The sequence below is a fragment of the Megalobrama amblycephala genome, linkage group LG13 (genome assembly GCF_018812025.1).
Source record: "Megalobrama amblycephala isolate DHTTF-2021 linkage group LG13, ASM1881202v1, whole genome shotgun sequence".
NCBI classification, from domain to species: domain Eukaryota; kingdom Metazoa; phylum Chordata; class Actinopteri; order Cypriniformes; family Xenocyprididae; genus Megalobrama; species Megalobrama amblycephala.
Window position 1 is genome coordinate 22,751,340 of NC_063056.1, and position 16,636 is coordinate 22,767,975.

General features: G+C 36.4%; 1 protein-coding gene across 3 annotated transcripts; it reads left to right on the forward strand.

Annotated features, from left to right (window-relative positions):
- The first annotated feature begins 44 nt into the window (after positions 1 to 44).
- trmt11 (tRNA methyltransferase 11 homolog) lies at positions 45 to 15,568 on the forward strand. Of its 3 annotated transcripts, XM_048153503.1 has the most exons (13): positions 52 to 209; positions 429 to 494; positions 582 to 655; positions 1,597 to 1,678; positions 1,776 to 1,868; positions 2,224 to 2,358; positions 2,552 to 2,708; positions 3,694 to 3,774; positions 3,876 to 4,040; positions 4,345 to 4,417; positions 6,392 to 6,526; positions 12,634 to 12,754; positions 15,308 to 15,568. In XM_048153503.1, the coding sequence occupies exons 1-13, from the start codon at positions 117 to 119 to the stop codon at positions 15,446 to 15,448; spliced, it is 1,416 nt and encodes a 471-aa protein (XP_048009460.1). In that variant the 5' UTR covers positions 52 to 116; the 3' UTR covers positions 15,449 to 15,568. The 3 variants fall into 3 exon arrangements, with proteins under 3 accessions (XP_048009462.1, XP_048009460.1, XP_048009461.1); XM_048153505.1 differs by lacking the exon at positions 12,634 to 12,754 and having other exon boundaries at positions 45 to 284; XM_048153504.1 differs by lacking the exons at positions 52 to 209; positions 6,392 to 6,526 and adding an exon at positions 264 to 284.
- Positions 15,569 to 16,636: the final 1,068 nt, after the last annotated feature.

Genomic DNA, 16,636 nt, shown 5'->3' on the forward strand with positions numbered 1-16,636 from the left:
TTAAAAACTACAAATATCTAATCCTTTTAGGAGATTTTCGAGCAGGCGATTTACGTACGGGGATGCCAAATTGGAACTGTTGTTACGAGCACAATATGCCCATCGGATTATGTTGAATGTTGCACACAAACATGGCGCTCCACTGTGGTCGGGCGTGCAGACAATATTTACTTCATCTGGCACACGATAACGTCGATTTTAGATTACCGGTACAAACTGTAAACCTTCCGTACACTCAGACCTTCGTGTCAAAATGCTTATTTTGTTGGATTAAACTGTCAGGAGTGTGTTTATTAACTAAAGAGCTCATTATTCATACATTATTTTGCACAGCTCAATTCAGTATTGTAGAGTTAATTATTTTGAGTCTAAGATCGAACTGTATTTGGTACACATTCATAAATCGCTATTTGAATTATCGATTGCAGGAAATAAAATCATTGCTGTCTCTAAGGAACCAGCCATTTGATACATCAGAAACATTCATTGAAAAGGTAATGCCAAAATTGTTTTTCACTTGACACAAGTAATTGTCATAAATTATTAAACTTTTTTAAATTATTAAACTTTTTCCTCATAAGTCTCCCTTTTGGCAACTAAATGGCTTATCAGAAGATGATATACGGAGTGTCATGTCCAGAACGGTTTGTGGCAAGTAGGTTGTAATATTTTATTATTTAAGGTGCATGTAAAATGCTCAGGATGACAAACTATTATAAATATTAATCTAACTGCATTTTATTGGCGATATTTATCCAGAAATTTTGAGTTACTTTGCATATGATTCCTTGATCCTATGACCCAGTACTAACTAAAAAGGGCTCAGCATAAATTTGAATGTAGTCAATGATTGGCTGAAGATCATTGTTATAATTGTTATAAGTATAATATATAATATTATAATAAGGTTTCATTTGCTATTAACATTAGTTAACATGAACTAACAAAGAACTATATTTCTACATAATTTAATTATCTTAATGTTAATTTCACCATTTACTACACTTTTAAAATCAAAAGTAGTTACAGGGATAGTTCACCCAAAAAATAAAAATTCTGTCATCATTTACTCACCCTCAAGTTGTTCCAAAACTTTATGAGTTTCTTTCTTCTGCTGAAAACAAAAGAAGATATTTTGAAGAATGTCTGTAACCAAACAGTTGATGGACCCCAATGACTTCCATAGTATTTTTTTTTTCTCCATGCTATGAAAGTCAATGGTGCCCATCAACTGTTTGGTTACCAATATTCTTCAAAACATCTTCTTTTGTTTTCAGCAGAAGAAAGAAATTCATACAGGTTTAGAACAACTGGAGGACGAGTAAATGATGACAAAATGTTCATTTTTGGGTGAACTATGCCTTTAAGGCACTGTAAAACTGCGTGAACAATTGTATTTTTATTAACAAAGATTAATTAATACTGCAAAAAAATATATAATGCTCATTGTTAGTTTATATGTTAGCTAACGCATTAACTGACATTGACAAATGAAACCTTATTGTAAAGTGTTACTAAAATAAGCCATAATTAAAAAAAATAAAAATACAGTGATTAAATTACTGGATTTATGTAAAGTTTAATATTGATTTCCAGGTCTGCTTTTGAACTTTGGGGTCATGGAAGAACAACAGACGAGTTGAGGAGGTCACTGTTGGAGTATCCAGCAGAAAACATGGTTTGTTCATGTTTCCCTCTCAATAAAGTACAATGTGTCCATGAGATTTACAGGGTGTATTTCTGAATAAACCGTCTCTTGTATTAAATTTTCACAGGCTCCATATCTACAACAGAATTCAACTTATAAGATCAATGTCTACACTTTCAACAAAACATTAGAGTTTAAGGACAGAATCAAAAAGATTGATGTAAGTATTTTTCTGTATTTTACATGTTTGTACATTTTGAATTCCTGATTCTGTGGCATACAATCCATAATTGGTGTTTTTAATGTGATAAAGGGTTAGTTCACCCAAAAATGAAAATTCTGTCATTAATTACTCACTCTCATGTCGTTCCAAACCATGACTTTTGTTCTTCTTCGGAAGACAAATTAAGGACTGTCAATGGAGGGACAGAAAGCTCTCAGATTTCATTATATCTTCATTTGTATTCAGAAAATGAAAGAAAGTTTTAAGGGTTTGGAATGACATGTAGGTGAGTAAATGATGACAGATTTTTTTGGGTGAACTAACCCTTTAACTTAATGTATTTTTGCCACAGGCTCTAGATTTCCTGCCGTTTGAAGGGAAAGTCAATCTGAAGGATCCAGAACATATTTTCTGTTTGCTGGAGGATTATGGCTCTGATCCTAATGACATCCCAGAGGAGCCTTTCCATGTGTACTTTGGGAGATGGGTGAGCAGCTCTTTCCAGATATATAATGGTTCAGAATGTTTCTGACCTGGTGTACAGGGCTTCACATTTGACGACTGTATGGATTTGTAAAATGCTTGATTTGTGCCCTGGATACTAAAGCTGAATGATGTCCTTGAAATAAAAGGTAACATACTGTATCAACTCTTAAATGTTAAAGAAGTTTTCTCTTCAGATTGCAGATGGTCAGAGAGAATTAATTCGCTCTTACAGTGTAAAGAAGAGACATTTCATTGGGAACACTAGTATGGACGCTGGCCTCTCTTTCATCATGGCCAATCATGCCAAAGTAAAGGCTGATGATTTGGTTTACGATCCTTTTGTTGGAACAGGTGAGGAAATCTTTGTGCAGATAGAATCTATAATGCTCACCATTCATTTGATCATTCTTGCTGTATTAATTTATTTAACTTAATATCTGAAATTACATCACTTAAATTCTATATTAACCCAGGCATCATTAATTGAATATTATTAGCCTATAGCTAATAAACTATATAATTTGGTGGGAAAGTTTTTTTTTATCAATTTAGTTCTATTTCATTTATTTATTTATTGACATTATATTGGAGGTTCGTTGTCTTTTTAAACTAGTTGTCAGTGACTGCGTATAAGTTTCTCATCCAGCACATTTAAGAAATCAGATCTCTTTATTCTGCAAATGAATTCATTTAGTCTTGCAGATTGTTTGTTTGGCATGTTGTTAATCAAAACAGTTTAGACTCTTCATTTCAGGCCAAACTGAAGCAGGTGTTTGTGTTTGTGTCTCGTTCTGAGTGAAATCACATCTGACAGCTTGTCAGGGTGATTGAGGATTTGTACCATCGTCTTCTGTTTCTTATTTGTGTCTAACGGGAACCAGGAGCAGATCTCTTTATAATGTTTTGTGATGGCTCACAAGAATTCTCACTTTTCCATCTCAGTTGGCCCACTTTTACTCTTTCTTTTGACTTTGAAAGTCCCACTTTCGAGTGTCATTAGTCAAACGAAGGATTTCTGGCTTTCTAAACAGCATGGGGTTGCATTTCTGTCTCTCTCTCTCAGGCTTTTTTTGCTGAAGCGTGAGTTTGTAGCGTGCCATGATGTTGCCAGGCTTTATCATAAGTCTGTTGTCACCACATGCGCTGAGATCTGCAGGCCAGATGTGCTTATTTAGTTGAATACTCTCTGGATGGCTGGAAATCCTTATAAGCGTAATTTTACAGTGCCAAGCGTATATAAAGATCTACAGTTAGATACGTACATTCCAGAGACCACTTGTATAATTTTTTTTTAATTCTCTCATGATCATTTTTTCCCTCTGTTTTGTTTTTCCAGGTAGTCTTTTGGTAGCATGTTCGCACTTTGGGGCTTATGTATGTGGGACAGACATCGATTATAACACTATCCATGGAATAGGTATGTTTTTTTTTTTAATGGCATTACAATCATTCTCCTTCGAGTATTCCACATAATGCAGGTTTAGTCAGTGCACCTTTGAGCATTTAAACCTGTTGCAGGAAAAGCCAGCAGGAAGAATCAGAAATGGAGAGGACCAGATGAGAACATCCGAGCAAACCTGCGGCAGTATGGGGCTGAGAGTCTCTACGTGGATGTCATGGTGTCCGATGCTTCCAAACCTGTTTGGAGAAAAAACGCACAGTTTGATGCTATTGTTACAGACCGTACGTTCCTAGAAACTGAAGGCCTTTAAAGATGAAGGGTGTCATTTTTTCATGTTAAAATACAATGATCTACCTGAAAGCTAAAAACCAGCTACCATGTTCCAAAACACTGCTTGTACTGTAGCTTAAGCTGGATTTTCAATCACATGGGAATACTGTTTAATTACGTTTAGTGGTGTAGAAATGACACACTTCACCATTAAAGTCAAATTTGTGGAGGTATTTTTATTTGTTACTATTAACTGGGTTTTTTTTGGGTTTTTTTTTTTTGAAGCTTCAAGTGTTTTTCTTTTCCCTTGTGCAGCTCCATATGGCATTCGTGAGTCCACGAGGAGAACGGGATCTCATAAAGATATCATCAAACCTCCTGAGGATTTGTAAGCCTATCACTTTTATCCACCTGCATTTTTAATGGATCCACTTGAAACACTCTTTAGATGTGAGCCAGTCATCAAATAAGTCTACTGCCTCACAACTAGCACAACAAATGGTACAAGACTATACAATTACACTACCATTCAAAAGTTTCATGTTCATTGCCTTTATTTGATTTAAAAAAAAAATAATTTTCTGTGATGACAAAGCTGAGAAATCAGAAATCATTCTAATATTCTGATTTGGTGCTCAAGAAACATTTCTTATTATTATTACAGTTGTGCTGCTTAATATTTTTTAACAAACTGTGATTTATATATATATATATATATATATATATATATATATATATATATATATATATATATATATATATCTGTATGGATTCTTTGATGAATAGAATGTTTAAAAACAGCATTTATTTGAAAGAGAAATAGTTTGTAACATTATATTGCCTATACTGTCACCTTGTTCAGTTTAAACATTTTTTTATGAATTTATGAAACCCAAAACAACTTTTGAACAGTAGTTAGAACATTTTGTATGAAAGTTAGAACATATATAATTACTAATATTAATTTGGGCTCGAGAAAATAAATAATAATGTCTTTGGAGATTTGGATTTGATTATCAATGGAAAATGCAAGGATGGTTCCGTGTATTTGTTATCATTTACTCGTGTTTTAAATGCATATGATTTTCTTTTTGCCATGGAACACAAAAGGCAGTGTAGAATATATTAGTCATCCTTTTCCGTTCATTACATTCGCATAGGAACTACATTTTTCAAAAAGGACACAACAGACCACAGTTTAAATTGATATGTTCTTAAGACTTTATAGGTGATGTGTGATTGTAACCGGGATATTCTTTTAACACAGATCTTTTCAATGAATCAGTTGATCCACTTCACAAAACTTCTGTGAATGATTTGTGTACAAATCAGACTGACTCGATCCGTTTGTGCTCGCTTGTCAGTACTCACAAATAGTGCACAAATGCTATGGACTGCTTAAAGGGTTAGTTCACCCAAAAAATGAAAATTCTGTCATTAATTACTCACCCTCATGCCGTTCCACACCCGTGAGACCTTCATTCATCTTCGGAACACAAATTAAGATGTTTTTGTTGACATCCGATGACTCAGTGAGGCCTCCCATAGCCAGCAATGACATTTCCTCCCTCAAGATCCATTAATGTACTAAATACATATTTAAATCAGTTCATGTGAGTACAGTTCAATATTAATATTCAGTATTAATATTCAATATTAATAATCAGCTTATCGAATCATGATTCGGATCGCGTCAAACCGCCAAACTGCTGAAATTGACTTTGGCGCTCCGAACAGCTGATTCGACACGCTGATTCATTATGCTCCGAAGCTTCCTGAAGCAGTGTTTTGAAATCGGCCATTACTATATAAGTCATTATTTTGTTATTTTTGGCACACCAAAAATATTCTCATCACTTTATAATATTAATATGGAACCACTGTACTCACATGAACTGATTTAAATATGTTTTTAGTACCTTAATGGATCTTGAGAGAGGAAATGTCATTGCTCCCTATGCAGGCCTTACTGAGCCATCGGATTTCAACTAAAATATCTTAATTTGTGTTCTGAAGATCAACGAAGGTCTTACGGGTGTGGAACGGCATGAGTAATAAATGACAGAATTTTAATTTTTGGGTGAACTAACCCTTTAATGAGGATATAGTACTTTTATGGTGCTTGTGTTCTTTTTGAAGCTTGAAACATACAGTCCCGATTTACTGTAATTGCATGAAAAAGAGCGACCAGCACAATAAAAAAATGTATCTCAATTTCTCGTTTTCTGTTTCATGGAAGAAACAAGTTTGGAACAACTTGAGGGCGAGTAAATTATGACAGGCTTTCCATTTTTTTGGTGAACTATCCCTCTTGAGTTTCTTCTCTTGATTATATTTTCTTGTGTTTCATATCCCAATGCAGCGCTGGAGAGAGTCACGTTCCTGTTTCAATGGCTTATCATCTGAGCGATATCTTTGCTGACCTCTTGAATTTTGCAGCCCACCACTTGGTTTTAGGTGGACGTCTCGTCTACTGGTTACCAATCTACAGACCAGAGTAAGTAAATCTGAATGTTCACATTCACTGTACACGTATTCCTCCAGCATATGTGTACTGTATCAGTCACTAGGGGGCTATCTTGTACCTTCTTGTGTCTGTAGATATGAGCTCAAAGCATATCAGTACTCAAGCCCCCTGTTTCAGTGGAGGGTGTTAAACCTGCTCAGGCTTGTTGACCTGCGGTCAGCCCAGCAATGGAGCAGGTGTGAAGCCGTGGGGTATTTTCCACTGACCACAAACAGCAGTGTCCACAGATCATGCTATCCACTGATTACAGGGCCCGGGAAGAGTAGTGACTCAAAGGAGGGACCCGCTGCTTGTGATCTACACCTTTACCTCACCTCCATCTCACTTGTAGACAGATTTTTCATTATGTAGTTACGGGATTCACTCCCTCAGGTTTGCTGATGCCAACAATTATGAATTTAGCTTGCGTCGTCTGTGCCGATACAATCGTGTATCACAATTCTTTTTCTCATTATTTTTTTATTTATGTGTTCATTCATTTCAAAGTGTGTTTGGCACAATATTAACAAAATACTTGTTTGATTCACACTGCCATTCGAAAATTTAGGGTTAGTATTTTTTTTTAAAGAAGTTTATATTTTGATTCAGCAGGGACTTTAAAAGTGACAGTAAGGACAGTTACTGTTACAAAATATTTCTATTTAAAAAAAATGCTGTTCTTGGTCTTTCTATTCATCAAAGAAGTCTAAAAAAAGTATCATGGTTTACACAAAAAAAGTTGCTGTTTCCATTTTAATAGGCAAATACTTAAGAGACTATGGATGGATCATTATTAGTTATTATTATTTTTCTAGCATGTTATATGTTTGGCAACGGTTCTGTTAACCCTAAATGATGGAGTGTGTAGCTTTTCATTTTTTAAACATCCATGTATTAAGATGTATCATGGCCATAATAGAGGATGACAATGTCAAGATTCATCAGGCTCAAATTGTGAAAGAATTGTTGAGAGGGAGCATGAAGAATCATTTTCACACATGAATTGGCACTGACCTTAACCTCAGTGTAAGTTTTTAGGTTGTGCTGGAGGAGACTTTACAGAGTGCTCACCTCTTGCATTGTCAATACAAGATCTTGACCAAAAAATTGATGCACCTCTTGATGGAAATAACATCACAACATTTATTTCCATCGAGAGGTGCATCATTTTTTTGGTCAAGATCTTGTATTGACAATGCAAGAGGTGAGCACTCTGTAAAGTCTACTTCAGCACATCCCAAAGACTTTCAATGAAATTAAGGTCTGGACTCAGGCTCTCTGAACCATTCTTTCTCAATTTTAACCCTGGTGAACCTTGACATTGTCATCCTGGAATATGGCCATGATGTGTCTTCCTACATGGTTGTTTAAGAAATGAAAAGCTACGCACACCATCTTTAAGGGTTAAAAGAACCATTGCCAAACATATAGCATGCTAGAAACATAATAATGATCCATTCATTGATTCTTTTTTTTTTTTTTTTTTTTTTTTGGCCAGGCAGTGAATTAAGCAGCACATCTGTTTTCAACACTGATAATAATCATAAATGTTTCTTGAGCAGCAAATCAGCATATTAGAATAATTTCTGAAGGATCATGTGACACTGGAGTAATGATGCTGAAAATTCAGCTTTACCATCACAGAAATAAATTACATTTTAAAATGCATTAAAATAGAAAGCAGTTATTTTAATTTGTAATAATATTTCACAATAGTACTGTATTTTTGATGAAATAAATACATCATTGGTGAGCACAAGAGACTTCTTTCAAAAACATTTAAAATAAAATCTTGCCGACCCCAAACTAGAGTGCCAAACTTGACAGAAATGAACTCTAGCATATCTGGCCGATGGGTCAGAAGACGACATACTGACCCCTGATCTGAATATGTTAGGGTTGGATTTTACTGAGAACAATCAGTAACATCCACCACAAGGAGGCGCTGGCGTCAGGAAGGAACTTTACGACAGCATCTTCAGAGCAGGCGTTAGTATAGCAACACTTGTGTTTATAAACTTTGGTGTCAGAGGAGTGGATGACTGCCGCTGGAATCTGAGGCTTCGATGTTGATTACCCTTGTAACAGTTAGAAGTGGAAACAGCCCTCAGTATCCGATTCATCCACTTCATCCTGTGGAGAAAGTTCACAATCAAGCCCAAGACCAGATGAAAACACATCTGCAATAGTAAATGGCAGGATTTCCCCATTTCTGGTGACGCATCAGGTCAACAAATAAAATTAGAGGGATGATAGAATAACATACCGTAACGTATTTTGAATGGTGTCCACAGTGATGTAGACGTCAACATGACGGTGAAAAGTGAGTCTTTTGATTCAATTGACACATCTTCGACCTTTACTTTAATTGTTTTGTTACCACTGCATATTGTTGCAAACAGAAGAGTAATCTCTCTTACAGGACATGGACGTCATGAAGTGAAGGCAAAGATGAGTGTAATGTCCCACATGGGACGTTAGTCAGTCATTAGTACCCCATAATGCACGAGTCTGTTCTGACTCATTGCCCTATATTCAGAAATGTGATTCTGTCAGGTGATTTCTGTGGATGGAGATCTCCAGAGGGCCCTTTACTGGAAAGCTGACATTTGTTAGACATTTCTCCAAGGTGACAGGAGTAGCTCCGTGTAAACAGTACGATGGAGAATATGTATGCTTCGTATGCCTCCTTGTTTTGCTTTGTCAGGTCCGTTGAAAAGAGGGCACATAATTTATGATTTGTTTGAAATGGAGCTAACTGCGTGTGCGCAATGGTTTGTGGATCAGTGGCTTTGTGTGGATGAGGTTCAGCTACAGCTAGCAGCCCTCGAAATGATTTTTTCATTGATTTCAGGCACTAGTCGTATTTACGTAATCGTCTGAAAAATGAAGGGAGTCGGTGCGTGCGAAGGCGTCTGTCAGCGCGTGAATGTTAACAGCCTACCAGCTCAACTCCCTGCTGAGTTAATGTCCCTACTAACTGTCTTCACAGTCTCTGGGAACAATGAATAGTTTGGATGTTCTCAGTGTTTCTCATAGTTTCGGCATGGCTTCAGATTGTGATAAAAATGGTCAGAATGGTCTAGTCACAATTTGCGGTAAATGCTGTTTCGTCGTGTTTTCGTGCGTTTTTCTTGCACACAGCAATGTTTCAACATGTGTTCACACATAAACATTGTACACAGATGTCAAAATCACATCCATCATCAATAAAATGATGGATGTGATTTTATTTTTTAAAAAACACTGGCATCCTAAATCTCTGACCCGAAGCTAAAAGCTCAAACTCTTGAGACACTGGGTGCCTATGATCTGATATGATTTTCATGGCTTTACTAAGACATCTGGTTTTGTAGATTTGTTCTAAACCAGTCAGAGGATATCAAGTAATTTACTCGCAATAAAAGTATTTGTTCAAAACCATAATCAGAGTTATACCAACTTACCAAGTCATTTACTCGCAATACTTAAACGGTTAGTTCACCCACAAATGAAATTTCTGTCATTAATTACTCACCCCCATGTCGTTCCACACCCGTAAGACCTTTGTTCATCTCCGGAACACAAATTAAGATATTTTTGATGATATCCAAGAGTTTTCTGACATCCCTATAGAGAGCAACGTCATAACCAATTTGAAGGCCCAGAAAGGTAGTAAATACATCGTTAAAATAGTCCATGGGACTACAGTGATTCAACTCGAGCGCTTTTTACATTGTGAACAGGGCAGGAGACTGGCAGGGAAAAGAAGAAATTGTTTTTACGCACAAAAACTATTGTCGCTTCATAACATTAAGGTTGAACCACTGTCACATGGACTATTTTAACAATGTCTTTACTATCTTTCTGGGTCTTGAAATTGGTTATGACGTTGCTTTCTATAGGGAGGTCAGAAAGCTCTCGGATTTCATCAATAATATCTTAATTTTTGTTCCAAAGATAAACAAAGGACTTATGGGTTTGGAATGACATGAGGGTGAGAAATTAATGACAGAAATGTAATTTTTGGATGAATTAATCATTTAAGTATTGCGAGTAAATTACTTGGTAAGTTGGTATAACTCTGGTTTTGCTTCCAATTTCCTACACACACCACTTGAACCTAAAATAATCATTCATAAAGTTCAAAAAGGTTGAATCAAATTACAAGGGTGTTCGCAGTGGGCTGTATTTACATTAATCTTGTGTCATAAAAGCATTCTGAGCTGAGGTTCAAGTATATTTAACCACTTACATGACTAGCGTTCTCCAGCACTCTTCTTCATGAGCATTTAAGTGTGTTGTTAAAAACTAGCCTAAAGTTCCATTTGCTGTTAAAAACTATGCTCAGAATCGATTAGAGAGAGAATCGCGATACTTTCAGAAAAGATGCAATGATTCTGATCCATAATCATTGGATCATGAATTGAGAATCGATTTATTGTCCCATCCCTAGTTTTGTCTGTAACTCAACAAATGTGGTTGCAATTTCACCGATATATACACACACACATATATATACACACGTGTATATATATATATATATATATATCGGTGAAATTGCAACCACATTTGTTGAGTGTATATATATATATATATATATATATATATATATATATATATATATGTATATATATGTTGTTTTTTCCCAGAATGAACACAAAGGCAGATATAGTAATTGCTACACAAAGATGTCAATTGTTGTCCTTGATGATTGGCTAGAGGCTTCCTGTAGCTGAAACAGTAGAGCACAGTGCTAGCAACGGCAAGGTCATGCTTTTGATTCCCAAGGAAAGTAAGAACTGATAAAATGTGCACTTTAAATGCAATGTAAAGGGGTTCGCACACCAGATAAAAACGTCTACCAAATGTGGGTACATTCATGCATTGCTTCTGTGTTCATTTTGGTAACCTTCAAGGTGCCCTAGAACGTTCTTTCACAAGATGTAATAAAAGTCTAAGGTGTCCCCTGAAAGTGTCTGTGAAGTTTCAGCTCAAAATATTCCATAGATTTTTTTTAAATTAATTTTTTTAACTGCCTATTTTGAGGCATCATTAACTATGCACCGATTCAGGCTGCGGTCCCTTTAAATCTCACGCTCCCTGCCCCCCCCGAGCTCTCGACTATAATACAGTGCATAAACAAAGTTCACACAGCTAATATAACCCTCAAATGGATCTTTACAAGATATTCGTCATGCATACTGCATGCATGCGTCGGATCATGTGAGTGTAGTATTTATTTGGATGTTTACATTTGATTCTGAATGAGTTTGATAGTGCTCTGTGGCTAAAGCTAACATTACACACTGTTAGAGAGATTTATAAAGAATGAAGTTGTGTTTATGAATTATACAGACTGCAAGTATTTAAAAATGAAACTAGCGACGGCTCTCTTGTCTCCGTGAATACAGTAAGAAATTATGGTAACTTTAACCACATTTAACAGTACATTAGCAACATGCTAACGAAACATTTAGAAAGACGATTTACAAATATCACTAAAAATATCGTAATCATGGATCATGTCAGTTATTATTGCTCCATCTGCCATTTTTCGCTATTGTTCTTGCTTGCTTACCTAGTCTGATGATTCAGCTGTGCACAGATCCAGACGTTAATACTGGCTGCCCTTGTGTAATGCCTTGAACATGGGCTGGCATATGTAAATATTGGGGGTGTACATATTAATGATCCTGACTGTTACATAACAGTCGGTGTTATGTTGAGATTCGCCTGTTCTTCGGAGGTCTTTTAAACAAGATTTATATAAGGAGGAGGAAGCAATGGAGTTGGAAAAGAAATACATTGAGTTTCAATGTACTGAACTCTTGTTATTCAACTATGCCAAGGTAAATTAAATTTTTGATTCTAGGGCACCTTTCAACATTGTTTGGCTTCTAAAGTGAGAAGGGAATATCTGTGAAAACATTCAGCCACTCATTTAATTGATCACCCCTTTTCCATTGCTATGCAGTGCATGATGTGATGCACACAAGAGAGCAGTGGCACAATTTTGACAACAACTGTTAATAGTTGTGACATCCCCTACCACTATCAAGGTGTTTCATTTGATAAGTGGGCAGCTGGCTGATCTAAAATTGTACTGTGGTCTGCAGGTACTGTGAGGAGATGGTGCCTCTTCACCCCTGTTTGACTCTCATCAGCAACTGCGAACAAACTCTATCCAGCCACACGTCACGAAGACTCATCACCATGGAGAAGACCAAGGAGCCTGAGGTATGTGAGGCTTTTTTGAGGTGGATACCCATTGCTCTTAAGATGAACTTGATTTATGCAAACTTGTCGGCGTGTGCTCCTGAATATGTTTAATACGGTTACGTCTTTTATGGCGCCGCATTGAATGCTCTGAAAATAACCTGCCATCTGGCTGTGGTTGACTTGCTGTTTTTAAGCTGCTTTAATGATTTAATCACACATTGTATGGAAAATAATCCATCTTTGGATTTGACAGCCACTTCACTTCAAAACCCCAAATTGTTCCCATAAAAGCTTTCCTGAAACACACTCACGAATATCTACCCAGACGGACATGTGTCTCCTCTTGTGCTCCAAACCTGGAACGAATATGTTACCTACAGATGTCATGTCCTTGTCTTCCTCCTGAACTTGCTTCAAACCCCAAAGACAAAAAATGACTATCAAATGAGTCTCTTCTGTGGAAAAACTGGCTCACTTCCCAAAGCTTCAAGTATGTGATCTTGGCATCGGATCCCTCAGTGCGATTATGGAGATCGCTGCTAAACTTCTCCTCATGTCCAGCAGTAGCTGAAAAAAACATCTGAATAGTGTCCGCTGCTTATTGTTTATGGATGTTTATCCTAATGTCCTTGATCGGCTGTGTTAGACTTGTTCTACAATGCTCTTCACATGGGTTCTGTTGCTTTTGTTTAAGAACAGAAGGAACATGTCTTGTAACATTATGGGATAAATATTACCCAGTGAAGCTTATTTTTAGAACAGAACGCTGGACTTTCAGGAGCTTATCAGATCTAGCATTAGTCTAGTGCTGTCAAACAACTCTGAGTCCAGATGAGGCCCTGTTTCTGCCTTGTCTCCTTCGCGTTCTCTCTGTTTCCATCTCTTGCTCTGTTGTTTCTCTTTACATTTTGCTTTTTGGCACAAAGAATCTGTGTGTCCTCATCTCCCCTTGTAAAGTATCTACACCAAAGATCTGTTTATCTTCCTGGTTAAATCTCACAAAGTAATCTCCAAGCCATGCTAACGAACTAAATCCAAAAGCAATAATATTCTACATTATAATATACCTTGTTTTTTCACATTAATGTGATGCAGTAAAGTTAATTTGGATACGCCAGTGTTCATTGTCACATGATCCTTCAGAAATCATTCTAATATGCTGATTTGGTGCTCATCTTATTATTATAAATGTGGAAAACAGTTGTGCTGCTTAATGTATTTTTTTTTTTTTCACTATATAGAATTCTTTGATGAATAGAAAGTTCAAAAGAACAGCATTTATTTGTAATAAAAATCATTTGTAATAACGTAAAAGCCTTTACTTCACATTTGATCAGTTGAATGCATCCTTGCTGAATAATAGGATAATTTCTTTAAAAGAAAATCTACTTAGTTTATATATTTGCATTACAGTCAGAAGAGATTATTGTTCGTATTACAGTATGGTAGTAAGAATAGAGAGAGATGGGGTTATATTCTTTAAATGTCTTTAAATAGGCATAATTTTCTTTTTTTCTTTTTTTGGAGTGAAATATGACTGTTTGCATGAGATTCACTGTGCTTTTTATCTTCATTTGTTCATCCTTTAATTCTGATTGACATTACAGCCCACTTAGGCTGCTACAGACACAAGGGTCTGTTCCTGTGGCTTGTGTGGTCTGTGTTGCGCAAGTTGCGTTGTAAACTAAGGCGCCCGGCGCGTGTGACCTGAACTGAGTCCTTGCTGACTGGCAGAAGGGAGTGTGTTGTAGAAGGTGCCGTTGATGGTTTGCAGGCCCAGATCTGGAGTCATCACTTTTAGCTCACAGTCTTTCTGCCACCTCGTTAGCCTGTGGTGCAGTGTGCTTCCCTCCTGCCCTCCTCCAGCAGGTTCTGCTTAAGATCCTGGCCTCGACTCTGAGCAGGAAAATCTGAGGAACTTAACACTCTGCTGTCTGTCATTAGGCACTTGACTGTGAGTTTGAGAAGGGAAAACTTAAAAAGTGTGCTTTATTCAGCCAAACATTTATGCCCGTTTCTTCCATTTTTCTCTCTGCCTTTTGTTTTTAGTGTACAGTACTAGTCAAAAATATCTAAACATTACAGTCTTTTATGCTCACCAAGGCTGCATTTATTTAGTCAAAAATACAGTAAAAACTGTAATATTGTGAAATATTATTACAATTTAAAATATTTGTTTTTTTATTTTAATATGTTTAAAAATGTAATTTATTCCTGGAATTGCAAAGCTGAATTTTCATAATTACTTACATGATCCTTCAGAAATCATTCTAATATGATTTGTTGCTCAAGAAACATTTATATTCATAAAAGATGTGATGTTTTTAGTTCTCAGATAATGCAAAGAAACAAAGTTCTTAATAATTTTTTAAGTTCAGAAGAGTTTGGTGGAATAACACTGATTTCAATTGGACAAAATCACTCTTATGAAGTTAAAGCATTAGTATTGTGTTGTTTAAAACTGAATATGAACTACTTCTTTCCACCATTTCAACTCCCCACCATTGAAGAACTGCAATTTTTTTTTCTTTTTTCTTTTTTCTTTAAACTGTTTAAAATGCTTTCTTGCAGGATTCGGACAAACTAGCGCACCTTGCTGACCCTCGCTTCACCCCATACCATGGTCACAACTCATTCAGAGAGAAATACTTCAGTGGTCTCACTAAGAAGAACGGAAAGGACAGCAAAGCCACCCCAAGAAATGAAGATTAAAACATGGGGGAGAAACGGTTTTAAGTTGTGTTTTTGTTTTGATACTTTTTAATATTCTTTTTATAACTTGATTTTCACATGTAAATACATGTCGTTTCAATAAAAAAAATTGTTTTATCAGTTTGCTCCTCTTCTTTTTATCTTTCTCTCTAAAGCGAGCCCTACAGACTCCATTGAATTTATTGCAGCATTAGCAATATGTGTTGAAGATAAATTGGCGACAGGGATTAGTTTAATACCTGTTTCTCCAAGTGCATGCGAAGTGGGAAGATGTAGGGGTGTAATGTAATGTGCCTACTGGACGTTTGCAGAGGAAGATGGAGCGCTGGGCCTGCTATCTAAACTCCCTTTAGAGTTTATACCAGGTCAGTTTGACATCTGACTAATGAATCTGTCTTAGACTTAAACTCACCTCAAAGAGAGCCGTCTAGTTCAACATAATTAAGATCTCCTATGAAAATAAGGAGAGATCTTGGGCAGAAATTTAACATGTGATGTCATAAACTGGTAGATGCATCCGTTTTTATTAGGATAGAGCTGTGAACTGCCTTTGCTGTCTTCATTTTGCATTGCTAAACCCTGAGTCTGATCCTAAACTTTATAAAAACAGTGATATTGTCTTCTGGCACAATTCCTATTTCTGGTTTCCCTGTCTCTCTCTCTCTCTCTCTCTCATTCAGGCATTCTTTAGAGTAAGCAGAAATTAAATGGATCAAGGAGATAAGCATCCTTCCATTCCTCAACTCTCCCCTGTAGAGGATTGATGAAGTGAAAAGCCACAGAACTGTCTGCGTAGCCTTCAACTATTCCAGGCCGAAACCCACTTTCCATTACAAGATGAGCTGACATTAGTTTCGTTTTACATAAAAGGGGTTATGAATGAAAAATAGACTGCAAACTTTTGCGAACAAGCTAACAAATCAATTAGTGGACAAGTTGTAGCAGAGTTGTGTTCATGTCGTTGGAGTTTCTTTCCAGTGTTCCCATTGATCCCCAGTTTTCATTAGTTGAATGATATTGAAATTTGTCTTATTTCTGTTAGAGGAATATATAGACCATCCTATCATCACTGTTCCAGGTTGGGGGGGAAAATATGTTCCAAAGTATGGAAACATGCACTGAAAATAATGATTTTTTGATGTCGTTCACTTTATTTAAACAACTTATTTTGATTCAACACCATTGTAT